Source organism: Nicotiana tabacum, chromosome 10 (genome assembly GCF_000715075.1).
Source record: "Nicotiana tabacum cultivar K326 chromosome 10, ASM71507v2, whole genome shotgun sequence".
NCBI classification, from domain to species: Eukaryota; Viridiplantae; Streptophyta; class Magnoliopsida; order Solanales; family Solanaceae; genus Nicotiana; species Nicotiana tabacum.
Genome location: NC_134089.1, coordinates 101,184,530 through 101,202,182, shown reverse-complemented (window position 1 = coordinate 101,202,182; position 17,653 = coordinate 101,184,530). Strand labels below are relative to the sequence as shown.

At 38.6% G+C, this 17,653-nt stretch overlaps 1 protein-coding gene across 1 annotated transcript; it reads right to left on the bottom strand.

The window, feature by feature from the left end:
• Positions 1 to 8,628: 8,628 nt before the first annotated feature.
• Positions 8,629 to 8,961, bottom strand: LOC142165274 (uncharacterized). Its single transcript, XM_075223864.1, has one exon. The coding sequence runs from the start codon at positions 8,959 to 8,961 to the stop codon at positions 8,629 to 8,631; it is 333 nt and encodes a 110-aa protein (XP_075079965.1).
• Positions 8,962 to 17,653: the final 8,692 nt, after the last annotated feature.

Sequence of the window (17,653 nt, the reverse complement as noted above, 5' to 3'; positions counted from 1 at the left end):
TACGTTGGTACTCGGTTGAGTAAGGCATCGGGTTCCCGTCGTGACCCTTTGGTTTGGGTTGTGAAAGACCCATCGTGGATATTGTGCCTGAACTAAAAACTAGCCTAGTGCAAAGGTTGGACGACCTAGACCGCAGAATGCTCAATGTCGAAGTTTACATAGAAAACATCAGTCGTGACTTTGAGGGAGAGGCGGCAAACGACAGCCACAGAGGTAGCCTAATTTTTTGGCAAATTCGAGGGCCTCCAATAGGAGCATGCCGAGGATTTAGCCTACGGGGCATAAGAGGTAGACAGGGTGACTGTCATGCAACAAAGTATAGACAACTTGACAGGTCAGCTCAATGTTGTCAATGCTTTTTTACAAGGCCTGCTTCGAGGAGGCGGAAACCAAATTGGCGGCGTTGTGAACCTCGCCCCCCGTGACACAAAAAAAGGTACCTAGTGGCAAGGTATTACGTAAAAAGTTTCAAGTTATCAATGGTAGATTGTAGATCATTATTGAGGTGAATCAATAATGGATGGATAAAAGTTGCAAAGTATGAAATGAGATTAGGCCGTCATTCTTAAGATGAACAGTAATGAGGAAGCATTAAAGGACTTAGACTTATACATATAGGATAAGCAATGAGAGTAAGCTGGAATTTGGTAGGAGACTTCAGCAACGATAAATCGAAGTAAGAATTATGGTATAATAAGACCTACCTTGATGCGGTAAAGTCATATGGATGGATAAACGGATCTATGAAATAAAATATAGCAATATTCGTAAGTTCAACAAAGTACCAAGCAAAGAACTTCAGTATACCCATAGATGCCCAGAGGGACATCTTATCAAGTTCTGTATATGTTTACAAAGTGAGGCCTAGAGATTGGCTAAAAGCTAGAGGAAAAAGGAGAGAAAAGTCGCATAGCCACACTTACAATGTCAAAGTTGTATAGGCTGCATGATGGAAGGTAGCAACAATTAAAATATTTGAAGGGTTACGACCACAAGTCGTGGCGTGAGAAAGAGGCCTAAAGGGGGGAATGCCCTGACCTTTGGATTTATTCACAAAACAGTTGCCTAAATGGCAAGGAGAGTACTAAAGTATTCGTAAGAGCTATGGGTTATGAGAATGATAAGTGCATCAGTTAATATTCCAGGATGAATGTTCCAAAGGGGGGAATGATGTTACACCCCATGTTTTCGTATGGGAAAGTATGCTATAAGTAAATTGATGAAAGCTCGGAAATGAGATATTACATCCACATTTTCGTACATTAAAATTTTGTCGTAAGTTAATCAACATAAGTTCGGGAATGAGATTATTTTGAGATATTAAGTATTACGCTATTTATAACAAGTGATACGTAAATTCGTGAAGATGAGAGACGTGAATCGAAGAAAATGAGTTTCATCAAAGTTTGACATATTGAGACAAAATACATTCCAAGCTATAATACCCCGTATATATGGACTAGTGTCATACAAGGTATCACATGACCATGATAGTAAGGTGTGTTAAAAGTGAGTAGCATTTTAAGTAATTTGAGATAATTCTAAATTATGAAGATAATTGAGTAATTATCGATCAGTGGGAGATTAACAAGATAATCAAGAAGATTATTGGATAATTAATGGATTATTTGGATAAGATTAAGGCTCCCAATGTGGCAGCCCATAAGGTTAGATAAGAAAACCAAGTAATGACTCTTGTTGTAGGAAACCAAATTGGGGGTGCTGTGAACCTCGCCCTCGTGACACAAAAACTGGAAATTCCTGAGCCAAAGCCATACAATAGAGCTCGAAATGCCAAAGAAGTGGAAAACTTCATCTTTGACATCGAACAGTACTTCGATACTGTGTGGGGTCTAGAAGAAGCTAAGAAGGTAGCAACTGCTGCCATGTATCTTCAGGGTGAAGCTAAACTCTGGTGGCAGGTGAAGTACGAAGCCATCAGGGCGGGTGAAGATGCTCTCAAAACATGGGCAGAACTGAAGGTAGTTATACCCCTGCAGTTCTTCCCCGAAAATGTTGAGTACAATGCAAGGAGAAAGTTATGGGAGCATCGCTAGACCAAATCATGAGTGTAGGATTACGTGCCAGAATTCTCCGTGCTCATACTAAACATACGTGACATGGGGGACAAAGACAAACTCTTCACCTTCCTAGAAGGGTTGAAACCTTATGCCCGTATGGAGCTGCAAAGACAAATGGTAGATACCCTACCCAAGGTGATCCAAGCAGCTGAATGCCTTGGGGACTATCAAGTGGAAGCTTGGAAGGATAAGCCTAAACCGCCTACCCCAGCAGGATACAAAAGGGCCCAGCCTAGCAATGGTAGCCCTAGCAGAAGTGGAGGAGATCGGAGTGCAACCAAATCTAAGGCTCCCTCCTCATACAACAATAGTGTAGCGTCAAACAACAATGATCGAGGGAGAAAGCCCCCTTCAGGATGTCGTCATTGGTGCGGACCACATTGAAATAATGAATGCCTATGTGCACAGATGAACGCCCATCAAGCTTTTGATGATGGGACCGATGACGACACAGATGATGCGGACCAGATCGAACTAGTAGGTGCCTTCAATGCAATTGTTGGCTCTATTTTTGAGGCCTTAGCGGGAACCGGTGCTGGTAGTAAGAAGAAGGACAACTGTCTATTCACCAAGAAAGGGAAATAGAAGGCGGATGAGAAGACTCCTCTTAAACAAGAGAGGACCTTAATATTCGTCGAGATGAAGGTAAATGGCAAGCCTATTCGGGCGATGATAGACATGGGAGATACCCACAACTACTTAGCCTTGACTCAGGTGGAGCGCCTTGGTCTAGTTGTAAGAAAGGGCAGAGGTCGTGTCAAGGCTATCAACTCACCTCCTCAGCCAGTGGGTGGAATATCCAAAGAGGTACTAGTGAAGGTTGGACCTTACGAAGGAAAATTCAACATACACATGGTGATCATAGATGACTTCGAGTTGATAGTTGGATTGGAATTCCTGAGGCAAACCAACACCATGCTCGTACCATATGTCAACATGTTGCTGATGATGGGAACAATTGGGGCCAAGCCCTGCATTATCCCGTGCATGCCCATGAAGATGGCCACTGAGAAAATCTCGGCCTTGCAGTTGAAGAAGGGGGTCAAAAGACATGAACCTACGTTCCCGGCCACCCTCTGCATTGAAGATATAGAACGCTCCTCGAGTCCCATTCCTGCTGTTGATACCCAATTTTGCCTTCATATTTTCTCAAGTAATATATATACTTTCAAAATATCATTTTTGCATCATTATTTAGTTTAAAAATATATACAAGCATTTTTATAATGTTTCATAATTTTTAGAGCTTTAAAATTGATTTTTATGTATTTAAATTACTTGAGTATTTATTAATTACTCCTTTCAATTATTTTGTGATGACTTAATTACCTAAAATTTGTATCGATAATACATGTTTCAAATATTTTACTTCATTTTATATAATTATATTAGTATTTTTAAGCTATTTGCACAATCTTGCAATAATAGCTTATATTTTACCATTTTATTGCATTTGTCATTTTTTTCAAGGTCAAAATAATGTCTTACATTTTTATAATCTCCTACTGTTATTTTAAAGTATTAATTTTCATAAATAGAATTTTTTATAATTTATTTTTCTATTTTATTAAATTATTTTCCTCTTAATTTTTTATTTTAAAATTTGGCCCAAAATGGAGATTAATTTAGGACCAAACAAGCCCCAAATCCCCGGCCCACCCCCTAAGCCCAATGCAAATGACCCTTTAATCCCCAACCTAGTCCAAAATCCGACCCAACTCTTCTCAAATCCGAGCCGTTGATCAAAATTTATCAACGGCTCACAACATTCCCCTCACTTTCCTTATATCCCCAATACCCCAAACCCTAGAGACAAATCCCACTACCCGCCGCTTCTAAACTCTCTCTGTCTCTCGTCTCTCTGAAGAACCCTAATCGCCGCCCTTCCCAATCCCTCTTCTAATCCCGTTATCAATGGGATTCACCTATTATTTACTTACCATATTCATGTTCCTTCTCCACTGGTTGCCTCTTTATGGTATTACATAGTACTTGCTCTATTTTTGGCAACTACAAATATTCGAATCAAAGGGAATCAGTTTAATCGTTGGGATTCAGACAATATTTCATCTAGATACGTTTATATCAAGGCTATATGGGTCCGATTAGCCAAGATCCCGACCAAATTTTCAATTTCTATCAACTAGGTTTTACCTAATTTTTCCCTAATCCGACTTTTTATTGATTCTGCATGTTATTATTTCCTTATTTATGTTGATTTTACAGTATTTCTTTGATTTGTTTGCTTGATTTCTACTACTATATAAATCTCTTCCCATTTCCCTTTGAGACGGACCTTTAATCACTAGATTCACCAAAAAATTACTCTATTGTTCTCTAATTCTTTTGTTCTATACTGTGATTCTTGGCCGGCTGAAAGCCAAGGCCATCAGAATTTGATTTTCCAACCTTTCTTGGTGCGAGCACTACCCGAGGTTCATTTGAAGCCCTTGGGAACTCTGACGCACTAAGATTCTGGGTTCTTGCTCTTTGTTGATATTCAGAGTACTGTGGAATCTATTCTTTTTTATTGTCTGTTCAACTGTTTAGTCACTTGGCTTTTACAATTTTGTTCTTCTGTATTCATCATTTGCATATTCATACTTCTGAATTCGTGACCTAATGTGTTTTTGGTCTATCTCTGTGAGTAACTTTGCTAGCATTGAACTCGTCTTATAATCTGAACCTCTTTATCATTTGATTTTTACCTAAAATTTCCAGTTTTGAGATATGTTATTTAAATATGCTTCACCTGAATAATTTAGAACCTCTTGAGTTCATTTAGCCTAATGTGTTGGTACCTGAATGTCTACATTTAATGTTTGACATGAGCTCTCTTCTCTACTTTGTTCTGGATTCCTGTAATGACCGACTCGTATTTGTAATATGTTTTAATCTATGATAAGACCTTAACTATTACCTATGACTTGCTCCCTTGCTATTGTGTCATTCAGCATGTCTTTGGTTTGCTTGATTTTGTATCCGTAGTGATTATTTGTGACCTTTAGAGTGGCTATCTTAGTGTGTGTTTCCTTACAATATTTGATACTATTTATCTTAGTGATAAATTGGCATGTCTGCTTTCTAGTGTTGTGATGGATATTCAACATAATTAGGATCCTTAGGCTTTAAACCCTTTAAGTTAGTGTTCTACTTAGACTTGGTTGGTATTATGCACCTTTGCATGCCAATCTTGTAATCTTAGAAAAACTTGTTTCTCCTCTAACTCTCTTAATGTGTTTTCTACCAATATGTTACTTCTTGCTAAGTATTAAATCTATAATAGCAACCTGCCTCTAAATTTTATTGACCCTCTTAAACTAGTATGTTATGTGTTTTAGACAACTTTACGATGTCTGATTTCTAAAATACAAGTGTATATCTTCAAATTCTGACCCTTAATCATTGTCCTCTCACTCTCATTTGTTACCTACACTTATCTGAATCTATCACTATTGACCGGCTGAAATCCAAGGCCACCAAGACTTTTACTATTAACATCCATTGTGTGAGCACTGCTCGAGGTCCATTTGAGACCCTTGTGAACTCTGACACACTAGTATTTGGGGTTCTTTGCCACTCTCTTTACTACTGAGACTTGAGCTATCTCTAACACTCAGTTATCTCCTTATTCTATCTACTAAATCTGCAAACTAGGTTGTTTAAGTGATTTCTGTGCAATTCAATGTTTGGGTCACATGGTCAATCTGTGGATGTTTGGTTAGCATGATTTCCTCTATGGTTTCTGGGCTATGTTAATGAATATAATGGTGTTTGTGAAGAAAGAGTTTGTTAAAGGCCCAGGAAATACTAGGTATCTCCTTTTGGGCTTATTGTAGACCTATTATTATCTTTCGTGTAATATTTGTACTTATATTTATCACCTAGTTTGTAATAACAATTAGGGTGTTAGTGAAATCGGGGAAATGCGTAGACTTTAATGTTTTCATGCAAGGATAGAAAACATGCCTATAGGGTTCGTATGATCTACTTATTATTTTATCCAATCTGCCATATATGATATTCAATTTTCATGTACACTGGTAGAAATCCCATTAGGAGAATCACACACTCACAAAACTTATCTACTATCAAAGCATAAGTTCTTTTTATTCTTATGTCTACTACTATGTGTTACTAGACAACATGCCTATAAGAAACAAATGTCAATAACCATTCTTTCAATTTGCATAACTGCAGCATATTAATTAGATACCATGCTTATAGGATTATACTAGCTTATGTTCTACTGATCTTCGTCTAGAAATCATGCCTATAAGACTTTAATTGGTTAATTTGCTATCGTTATCATACTGCTCACCCAGAAAACATGCCTATAGGGGCTAAGTATAAAAAAATCAGTTTCAATCGTCAATCGTTAGAAATCCTGCCTATAGGGTATTACCACTCGTTTTGAAGTGTTAATGCTGAACTTTCAAATACTATTTCATTGCTTAGCCATGCCACCATTAGAAATCAACATGAGTAATTTTGAGTATTTCCAATGGTTTTCACTATCCCCTATTGCGTAAATCACTTAAAGATCATGTCCACGGGTTTAATAACTTATAATCTGTAATCTCATTAATCAGCATGAAATACCAAATACTCCTAAACTATATAGTTGTTAGGAAATCATGTCTATAAGTTTAAAGTGGCGCCATGCATTTGAAACTGCCTGCATGTTTGAATCCAAGGTCACATAAAAACCATATCTATAGGGACCTAATAGCTTTAATTTGCCTCAATTCTGAACTGTCTAATGCTTAATGTGAGAATTTGTTGCGTGCATTTGTTGTCTAAGTGTGGAGGCTAACTTGAGCCCTTAACTGCCCTTTATATGAATTCCAACTTGTTTTGTATGTCGCTTAGTTTTATCATTTTGAGCAACCTAAGTAAAGTCTTCAACCACCTAAGTAGAGGTCCAATGCCTCCTGGACCATATGCATGGGATGGGTAGTGTACACATAGGGTTCGATTTTTTTTGGTAATTAAAGTATTATATTAGTCACCAGTGAAATTATTACAAAACAAGCATAGCTATACATAGCTAGCTACTCTGAGTAAAACAAAACAATCTACCTCTTACCTCCTACATCCTATTGTTCTTCTATCCAGCCGTCTAAATCTATACATGTAAAGCTAGGCTATGGGTTGCATATTTAAAAGATCAACTTCTGTAGCTGGTTCCTCATGTCACTCGTGCCTCTAATGTTACATACATATGCTATCTCTCTAGCTATGCTATCTTGATCTCTAGTTTCTTCTTTGAAAATTCTGTTGTTTCTTTCCTTCCATATTGCATGTATGAACTCTGCATATGTCATTTTGATAATCTTTGTTGTATTTATTCTCCCTTTAGCTTTCTACATTATCCATGTGAAGAGAGCGTGCCTGTCCTATTGAACTTTGCATTTGCAGCCACTATAGAGTCTGCTCCAAAATCCTTTTAAAAACTGCATTCCCCAAAGAGGTGATCCTTGCTTTCATCTGAGACTTGACACAGCACGCAAAGTGATTGCACATTGATACCCCATTTGCGAAGTCTATCTGTAGTAGCAAGCTTCCCATGACAGTGCAACCATAGAGTGAAGGTAGCTTTGCTTCTGGTTCTGTTATGATACATCAGCTTCCTCCATTCAACTTTAGGATGATCCCCTAGCAGTTGATTATAGATGTATCTGATAATAGTTTTCTTCTGTACAGTAGGCCTTTGTATTTGCTTGATATCATCCCTTGCCCCCAATATCTTCTTTACCATCCAGATTGCCTGATTTGGTATGTTCATTTCAAAGATGTTTTGTCCTTTGATATAGTAGAGATGAATTCACTTTATCCACATTTTATCTGCCTTATGTGTACCAGAATGTCTTTACTATTGTTGTTTTATTCCATACTCGTACATTGGTGATGTTGTAGCCTTCAGCTGCTTTAGGTAGACATACTCTTTCCCTGGACAACAATGCCTTTTTTGTGATGATATTCCCTCCTGACCACATATAGCTTTTGCAATATGCCTCAATAAATTTAACTACCTTGACATGTAATATGAACATTTGGGCCCAATATACTTGCATGCCAAATAACACTGTTTGCACCAATTGAATTCTCCCAGCATATGATAATTTCTTGGTTGTCTAAGATGATATTTTTGTTGTGATCTTGTCTATGAGAGGTAGTCATTGTGCCAATATAAGTTTCTTTGTATCCAAAGGAATCCCCAGGTATCTGAAAGGCATCTCCCCTTGAGTATACTATGTTCTTTGTAACAAGCTATCTGGATAGTTGGTGTAAACCCCCTAAATAAATTTCACTCTTAGAGGTATTTGCATGTAAACCTAAAGCACCAAAAAAATGTTAGAAAGCAGTCTTGCAATTGTTATACAAAGTCTAAGTCACCCCTTGCAAATAGCAAAAAGTGATCCGCAAAGCTAAGATGAGTTATGCCCATCTAGGGTGATATTTGAATTTTTTGTTCTGTTTTAGATTACCCAACAGCCTACTCAGATACTCCATGGCTATAGCAAACAGGTAAGGTGATATTGGATCACCTTGTCTTAGGCCTTTTTGCTGCTGGAAATGGTTCCATTGCTTCACCATTGAAAAAGATAGAGTAACTAACAGAGGACACACAAGCCATGATCCATTTTATGAACTTAGTTGGAAACTGCAAGATCTTCATTAGTTGTTCAATATACACACATTCAACTGAGTCATATGCTTTCATCATGTCCACTTTAATCATACACCTAGGAGAAATATGTTTCCTATTATAAGTGTTTACCAGTTCATATGCTAAGATGATATTATTAGAGATTCTTCTTCCTAGAATAAAGCCAGCTTGTGCTTCAGATATAATACATGGTATCACTATTTGCATTTTGTTGGCTAGCACCTTAGCAATCAACTTGTACAATATTGTGCAGCAAGAAATAGGTCTGTATTCTCTTACTATTTCTGGATTAGGTACTTTGGGAAGCAGAGTAATGGTTGTACAGTTAATTGCTTTATATATAATACCTATCAAGAAGAACTCTTTAATTGCATTTCAAACCTCCTTATTAATGATTTGCCAAGCCTTTTTGAAGAAAACTGCATTGTAGCAATCAATTCCATGGGCCTTCTCATTGCCTATTGTGCATAAGCCTTTGTATATCTATGCATCTGTCACTTCAGCACACAGCTCTAATTGTTGTTGATGTGTCAAGTTTGGTCCTTTTTTCATAACCATTCTATTAACTACAGGTAGATGTTTGGCTGATATTCCCATTAGAGCTTTGTAGAATTGCATCAGTTCCTCTTTGATATCATCAGCTTTAGTGAGGTTCCTCCCTGTTTGTGATTTAAGTTCAGTGATCTACTTCTTCTGCCTTTTCTCTTTCATGATTGCTGAGAAGTATTTTGTAATATCCCAATTGAATCCAATTAGCTCAGGCTTTTTGTTGCAATATGCTTTCCTCAATTAGGGACCAGGATTCAAACTGCTGTAAGCAATCCTTTTCTTAGCCACCTAGTGTATCAATATATTAATTATGCATTAGCGTTTGTATGCTCTTCAGCTTATTCCTTGCTTGATCAATTCTCTCAGTAACTCCTTTGTATTCCTCTTTATTCAGTTGCTTAAACCTTAGTTTAAGTTCTTTCAGCTTGTACCAAATACTTTTCATTCTTCCCCTAACGTGGTTTTGCTTCCATCCTTTAGCTACTATATGAGGAAATTCAGAGTGATTAGCGTAAACATTGAAATATCTGAAAGGCACTTTGTGTTGGTGGTGGACTGTGTAATAGGGATCAACATTGGTGCATGGTCTGAAATAAAAGGATTTTCAAAATTGACTGTAAGATGGCCATGTTGTATCATCCAGCAACCATTTCCAAATGTTCTATCCAGCCTGTTTCTAACTCTATCATCTCATTGTTGCTTGTTTGTCCAAGTGAAGTATTCACCTCTCCATGGGATTCAGTTAGATACAGATTATGGTACCATTCTGCAAAGTCATGAATATCTGCTAAAGTCACAGGTACTTTAGAGATTTTGTCTTGTGGAGTTAGCATAGCATTGAAGTCTCCACTGATCAGCCATGGTTTTTTCCCAGGTGCCAAACTCTGTAGTTTCTTCCAAATATATTTTCTTTGCTTCATTGTATTGTATCCATACACCACTGTCATATAGAAAACAAATTTACTTTTTGTATATGTGACATAGCAGTGTATGAATTGAATATCATTCTCAATTTCTTGCACATTGTATGCTTCTCATCCCACAAAACCCAAATTCTTTCATTGGAGGCATTGTTGTAGTTACTAATAATCTTCCAATCTGGTGCAATCCTTTTTGATATAGCCCCGTCATTCTTCTCCTTGACTTTAGTTTCCACTAGCCCAGCTATTTTTATGTTCTTTTCTTTTAGATACTACTTTATTTCCTTTTGTTTATACCTCTTATTCAATCCTCTAACATTCCAAAATAACTAAGTCATTGTTGATGTTGTGGTTTCCTTCCTATATCAGGAGGTTTGGATTTTCCCGTCTCAGACTCCATAGCTTGTAATGATTGGAATCTGTTCATGATTGTTACAGCGTATCCTCTATCTATTGCCTCATTGTGTTGTGTTCCTCTTTGTGTAAGCATTGTTGTTTTCCTTGGGCTCCTTACCACCTTCTTTACTAATTTCTAGTTCTCCTGCTGGTTAGTGTCATGTGTATGTTGTTTCTGGCCATTGAACTCTTGAGCTTGATGTGCTCCTCTATTCTCTTTAATATTTGGTGGTGGATTATATTGTGTATCCTCTTTCTCCTTTTGTACGACTGTGCCCTTAGGTATCCAAGTTTGAACTACTCTCTTTTGTCTTCTGCATCTTTGTGTCTGCCTTGTTGGTACTTATTTCTTGTCTTTGCTGCAATCATGTCCAAGTTTGAGGTACTTAGCACAATATTCTGGTTTCCATTTATAGAAAATGGCTTTTGGAAATTGTATTCCAGATGGATCCTCCATTGTTATCTCGTTTGGAACTTCTTTAGTAACATTCACCTCAATTAGGATCCTAGCATATGATACTCTGGTTTGGTTAGTTGTATATTGTTCTGCAAATAGAGGCTTACCAATTGCACTAGCCATTTTACTAAGAGATTTATATCCCAATAGTTCATTAGCAATTTGGGGAAAGTGACCCACAAAGGAATTTCTATTAGGAATTCATTTGATATATCAAAATCAGGTAACCATTGCTTTAAGATCACAGGTCTGCTATTGATACTATAAGGCCCTCCATACAAAACTTCCCGAAGATCTTCTATATTTTGGAACTTCACAATGTAGTAACCTTCTTCGTGGAGGTAAAGAATTGGCTTAGTCACATTGCACCATGTGCGAGCCATAAACTGCTTCATGTAGTTATATCCAGGTTTTTCACCGATGATGTATACTATCAGAGGATTCTTCCATTTTATGGTTTCCTTCTCGACCTCCTCTTTGTCTAATTTTACTACTACCTTGCCATTGACAATGTCAGGTGCCATACATGTCAGCATCATGCCATTCTCAACTGCTCTATTGCTTGCAAACAGATTAACCCATGTTCTATTAGGCCCTCCTGCTTCTGTTGCCTTAGTCTCATGCTTGCCCTGGTCTTCTATTTCACTGCCCACCACCTGTTTGCTTTTATTACTAGACGAGCCAAATTGGTCAGTTACTTGATTTTCCACTGTAATCTTTTTCTTTCCATCCTCAGAGGATGCCTGCTGAAGGTCTCTATGAAATTGTTGAGATCTGCTTTGATTGCCACTTGATGCTTCTCCCAGAGTCACCTAGGTTTTAGCCCCAGTTAACAATTTTAGTGATGCCGATTGGTGGTGTTCCTCAACCAACATCCTACTTAGATTTAATCACTTTGTTGTTGCATTTGGTACATATGGTGTATTTACAATCAATGAACTTGACGAAAATTTGTTTCCCGGCGGTGTTGCGAGCTTTTATGTACTACCTCTTTCTAGTGTTTCAGCTATAACCTTTGCACTTACAGAGCTTCCAACAATGACAAGTTGTTGTTTTGCCTGTCCCCTTCTCTCCATGGCTATTCCCAGTGGGTGTACACTAGCATAACATGTGCCGAGAGCCTAAAGAGAGAAGAGTGGCATTGGTGCAATTGATCCTCATATGATACGACTTAGAATTAAATTATAGCGCATTTAAGTAAACAACTTTAACATAATAATCGGGTAGCAGGAGATGATAGTCTGTGCCCACTGAATAACACGAGTAACTCTCTACCTCAAGGGAGTTACGAAGTATTATTTATGTTGCACGGGGTGATCCTTTAGGCTAAAAATTTAGGACCCCCTCTTCTTTATACATTTAGGCATCTAATATAGATCGTTATAGCTATATCCTTGTAATCCTTATTTCTCATTGTGTTATAATAAATTTCTTTGAACCTTATTCTCTTTGTTTATCTTGCCTAATAAATAATCCACATAGTCTTAAGTTCGGTCGGGACCCACAGTTTTGGACCTTGAAGAGTGCCTAATACCTTTTTTTGAGGTAATTTGAGACCTTACCCGATCTTTGGTGGCGTTGACTAGTCAAACAGAGTTATCTGCATAATAGGTGCCATAACGCACTTTAAAAACCATTAGGTGGTGACTCATTTCTTTTAGCACTATATCTCCCATCTAAAAGAGTCGTCACAATGTCAAAACCCGCTTTTGCGAGAAAATGGGGCGCGATAGCGTGGCGACTCTACTAGGGATTTTACACTTAGTTTCTTACCATAATGAACTTGGCTTGTGTGGATTATTTTCTTTGTTATAAAATGCACATCCCTTCCCTTCTCCACCTTTATTTTTGTTATAACATACACATCCCTTCCCCGTTCACCATTATTTGTTATGACTGCTCTTCATTTTGTTTAAAAATTGCTATATCATGTCTCTCCCATCTCTACTCCCTTACTTGCTTTATTACATTCTCACATATATTCCATGAACTAATTTCTTCCTTTGTCTTTCTTTTTATATTTTTCATGTTTTACCTTAATACTTCATTTACTGCTTTTACATATTTATCATGCAAATATTTGGCAACGTGTTATTATCTCTGTATAAAGCATGCTCCACATTATACTCCACTCATGCCAGTTATCAACATAGTGGCGCTTGATGAGTGTCCTCGCTCTTCTAAAATTATCCTTTTAAATCATAAAGGCTTATTTGTGGTAAACTAGTCGATCAGCGGTGCAGCCGATGGTCCCGTGCCTTTCCCTTTTTAGTTGTCCACTTGAGAGTACCAGTCTAGGCCATTTTAGAAACCTTACTCCAATATCAAATATACATGCATCATGTTAAACCTAGTACGGGTTAGAACGTTGTTAGCGTAATTCCCGCTAAGATAAGCCTTGTCCAAAGTCCGATGAGATTTCCACAATTCCAATGGAAACTATCATGTTATGTGCATTACTTGGAGAAAATGTGCCAATATGTTGATCATTATTGTGTAAGTGGTCGAATTTGGAGGGGGGGAAAGAGCTAACCTTGTTTGTTTGCAAAAAATGAAGCACGAAGTCCCTAGGTTCGGCATGGTCCAAAACATCCCACCTCTGCTACTTGACTGGTGGAAAAACCTCGCACCTTGCGACAAGAATCATGTGAGAAGGGTTCTTGGTGACTTGCCATTTTTTCTCGATATCTGACCGAATAGGCATTAATTGAGGCTGCTACCATGTTCTGGGATGAGAAAATGGCTGCCTTCCGCTTTGGTGACATAGAAATGACTCATCTCCTAAAAGAAATAGGAGGTTTCGCTTAGTTGCCATAGGATAGTTCATTTTAGTGCCAGAGAATCGCACCCCTCGCGATTTTCTAAAAATGCTAGGTTTGAAGAAAAATGATGAGTTGCTTTGTTTGAAGAAGTCATATACCCCATTTGAATTCCTTTATGAGCGTTACAGGCATAGTAAGTCATATCGTCTTCATCATGAGGAACTCACCATTACTTCTTTGGGTTGGATGCACCGTTGAGTTTGTGTATTCATCGTCTGATTCTTGGGGTTATTGATATTTAAAATGAAAGGGGGAAGGATCTATACTCGTCTAGCCATGGTCGCCAGGACTTTGATGGAAGGCATCGAGGAACAAACCTATACTATCATCCCCATGATCTTAGCTGAAATGTACCGCGCTCTAGATCGGTGCAAACAAGGATTCGTGCAATTAGAAGGTTGTAATTTGTTACTGCAAGTCTGGTTATTAGAACATTTTCAGAGGGGAGAATATTGCCAAGAGCTTCTGCGAGGACCGCTGAATGATTACATAGCTTACCATCACCCAAAGAAAATGACATTTATCCCTAACATGTTTGAACAACCCGGAAATGCTATAAGTTGTGTGCATTTCTTCAGCAATCTGACAGACGAGCAGGTACATTGGATGTTTGAGTGGTTTCCTAGCAGTGAGTTCATCATCAGGTCAAGAGAGACTGCTCATATGGTACTTATCGGGTTAAGGGGTATCTATCCTTATGCTCCTTTAAGGGTAATGAGACAATCGAGAAAAAAACAGGTTATACCTCGGGTTTCAACATGGTCCAGTACAAAGAAAATTTTAAAGGGGACGTCATTACATTCAAGTTCGAGGCACAATATATGTGGGACCAAAAGGTCATTGTGGAAAAGGATATTAATCATGTCGGTCATGTGTACTTCTACCCATCATGGCTGGTAGACGATATAGCAGGAGATGTCAAGTCGGGAATTAATCTGAAAAATAGGATCATAGATGACACTGCTGAAGCATATGTCAAGTATAGGAGGTCAGGCAAAAGGGTCTTCGAGTTTGAAAATAGGCATCTGGAACAACACAAAGTGGATATGGAAGCAATCAACAAAAATAGAGGGAAATTGCCACTAAGTCAACAGAGAGATTTGAATATTTGGAACAAGGGTTGATGGAGCTTAAGGGAAAGAGGCTTTCAGATTGTCAAAACACGGATGGCAGTGAAGGAGGGCATCTAGAAAGGGCTTACCTGTTGTTGGATATGCGCAACCTGGGGAACCTGATTTATGGTGTCAAGAGAGCCAAGCACGGGGAAGGTCCTTCTAGGACCAAGTAGATTAGGAAATGATGTTCTTTATTGCTTTCTAGCTTAGTTTTAGATTTCAATTGTAATAAGGCTAAATGTCATTAGTAACTTTATTATTATTGTCGATATAGAAAGGATTTGATTCATTTTCGCATTTAAAGAAATGATGCAATTATTGGTATCAATTTTCTCCAAGTCTATGTATCGCTTAGGCCTACCTCAGGCACAACTAGGTCCCCTAAATTATGATGTGATTTATTACATGGCTTTGCAAAACATGTCTAATATTGCAAGCATTCTATCGATATCCCGTACTAACTTGGTTACCTTTTGTTTATGTTTCTTTCTTTTCATTATTCCCACTCCCAAGGTTGGTTCATGCATACTGGCATCATCTGCATATCACACTAGATCCAGAGGTCCTCCACCTCCTCCTCCACCAAGTGATCCTAAAGGCAGAAGCAAAGGGAAAGGAAAAATAGATAATTTAAGCAGTATTAGAAAAGACAACACTACTATGGCAGAAAACGTTGAAACTTCATATGGTCGAAGTATTCTGGCACAGAATGAACTGTTCTTACGCCTGGAACAGAAAATCCTGGAGCTACAAGGAGAACTTGAGCAGGTCCGGAACTTGGCAAACCCTTACCTCACCCTAAACGTCCCTAATATCAACCAACAAAATCCAAATGCCCAAAACCCGGCACCACCTCAAAACACACAGAACCAGAATCCACCATCGAATCCTCCTGCACTACACCAATACACCACACCACCTCGGAACCATAACCCTCTATCGGTACCTACTCCTCAACAACACCATCATCATCCAACTTAATACCCACAGACCACAACTTATCACACTCCTCAAAATGCACCACAACCTACTCCTGATCCCCAAAACTCAAGCAATGACCACACTTATGCCCAGATTCCCGAGGTTCATCAAAGCAATCTCATATATGTGAAAACTTTATCCCATACCCCACAACAAACCCTATATATACCGGAATCAACTAAGAAGGACCTGCTCATCAAGAACATGGCGGAAGAACTCAAGAAGCTCACTGGAAGAGTTCAGAGTGTCAAAGGTGGTAAGGGCATTGGAGGTTTGAACTATGAGGACTTGTGCATTCAACCAGATGTGGAACTACCGGAGGGTTACAAACCTTCCAAGTTCAAAATGTTCGATGGAATTGTAATCCAAAAGTACATCTAAGGACATATTGTGACAAACTTGTAGGAGTGGGCAAAGATGAACAAATCCATATGAAGTTGTTCACGAGAAGCCTCATAGGAGATGCCTTGTCTTGGTACATCAGTCAAAACCTGAAGAAGTGGGTTAATTGGGTAAGCATGGCGTCAGATTTCATTGACAAATTCAGGTTCAACATAGAAAATGCACTAGACATTTTCTACATTCAAAATCTCAAGAAGAAACCAACGGAAAATTTCCGCGAGTATGATACTAGGTAGAGATCTGAAGCTGCAAAGGTAAGGCCAGCGCTTGCAGAAGAACAAATGAATAAGTTCTTCGTCAGAGCTCAAGACCCGCAATACTATGAAAGGCTGATGGTTATTGAAAACCATAAATTCTCTGACATCATCAAGCTGGGAGAAAGAATAGAAGAAGGAATTAAGAGTGGAATGGTGACGAATTTCGAAGCACTGCAGGCCACAAATAAAGCCTTGCAATTAGGAGGTATCTCGAAGAAGAAAGAGGTAGGTGCTGTGATGGTAGCCCAACGTCTAAAGTCTCTTCTCACATACTAAACACTTCCACCCACATACCAGCCTTCACCCCCAAAATACCAACAACTTGTTGCCACCTACCACGCCTATAATACCCAACCTGCATATTATCACTCACCACCACCCGCCCACCAAAATTACCAAAAACCAAGGCTAAACTTTGACCGCAGATAATCCAGACAATACACTCCAATTGTTGAACCCATAGACCAACTGTATGAGAGACTGAAGGTTGGTGGTTATGTCACTCCCATCCCCGTTGTTGCCATGGAAAACTCTTCTCGGTGGATTAAACCAAACAATACATGTGCCTATCACTCAGGTATGTAGGGCATGCCATTGATGAGTGTCGCACTCTGAAGGACAAGATTCAAACATTAATCGACAACAAAGTCATACAGGCAAAGGAAGCTACGCCAAATGTTCGTAACAAACCTATCTCGGATAACAGAGGTGAGGGAGTAAATGTGATAGAGACCAACGAGGAATGAGATCTAGAGGGGTTAATTGGACTCATTCGGGAAGGGAATGATCCTAAAACATCTCCAGTCACCCTCACATCCATTGTGGTACAAACCCAAGCACCACTTGAAGTTGAGGTAACCGCACTAGCACCATTTGAAGTCGAGGTAACCACACCCTTCACTGTGATGGTAGCACCCACGCCATCTTACAAGTCTGATGCTATACCATGGGATTATGTTGTGGAAGCAATTAGGAAAGGAAAAGCAAAAATGGAAGAAAC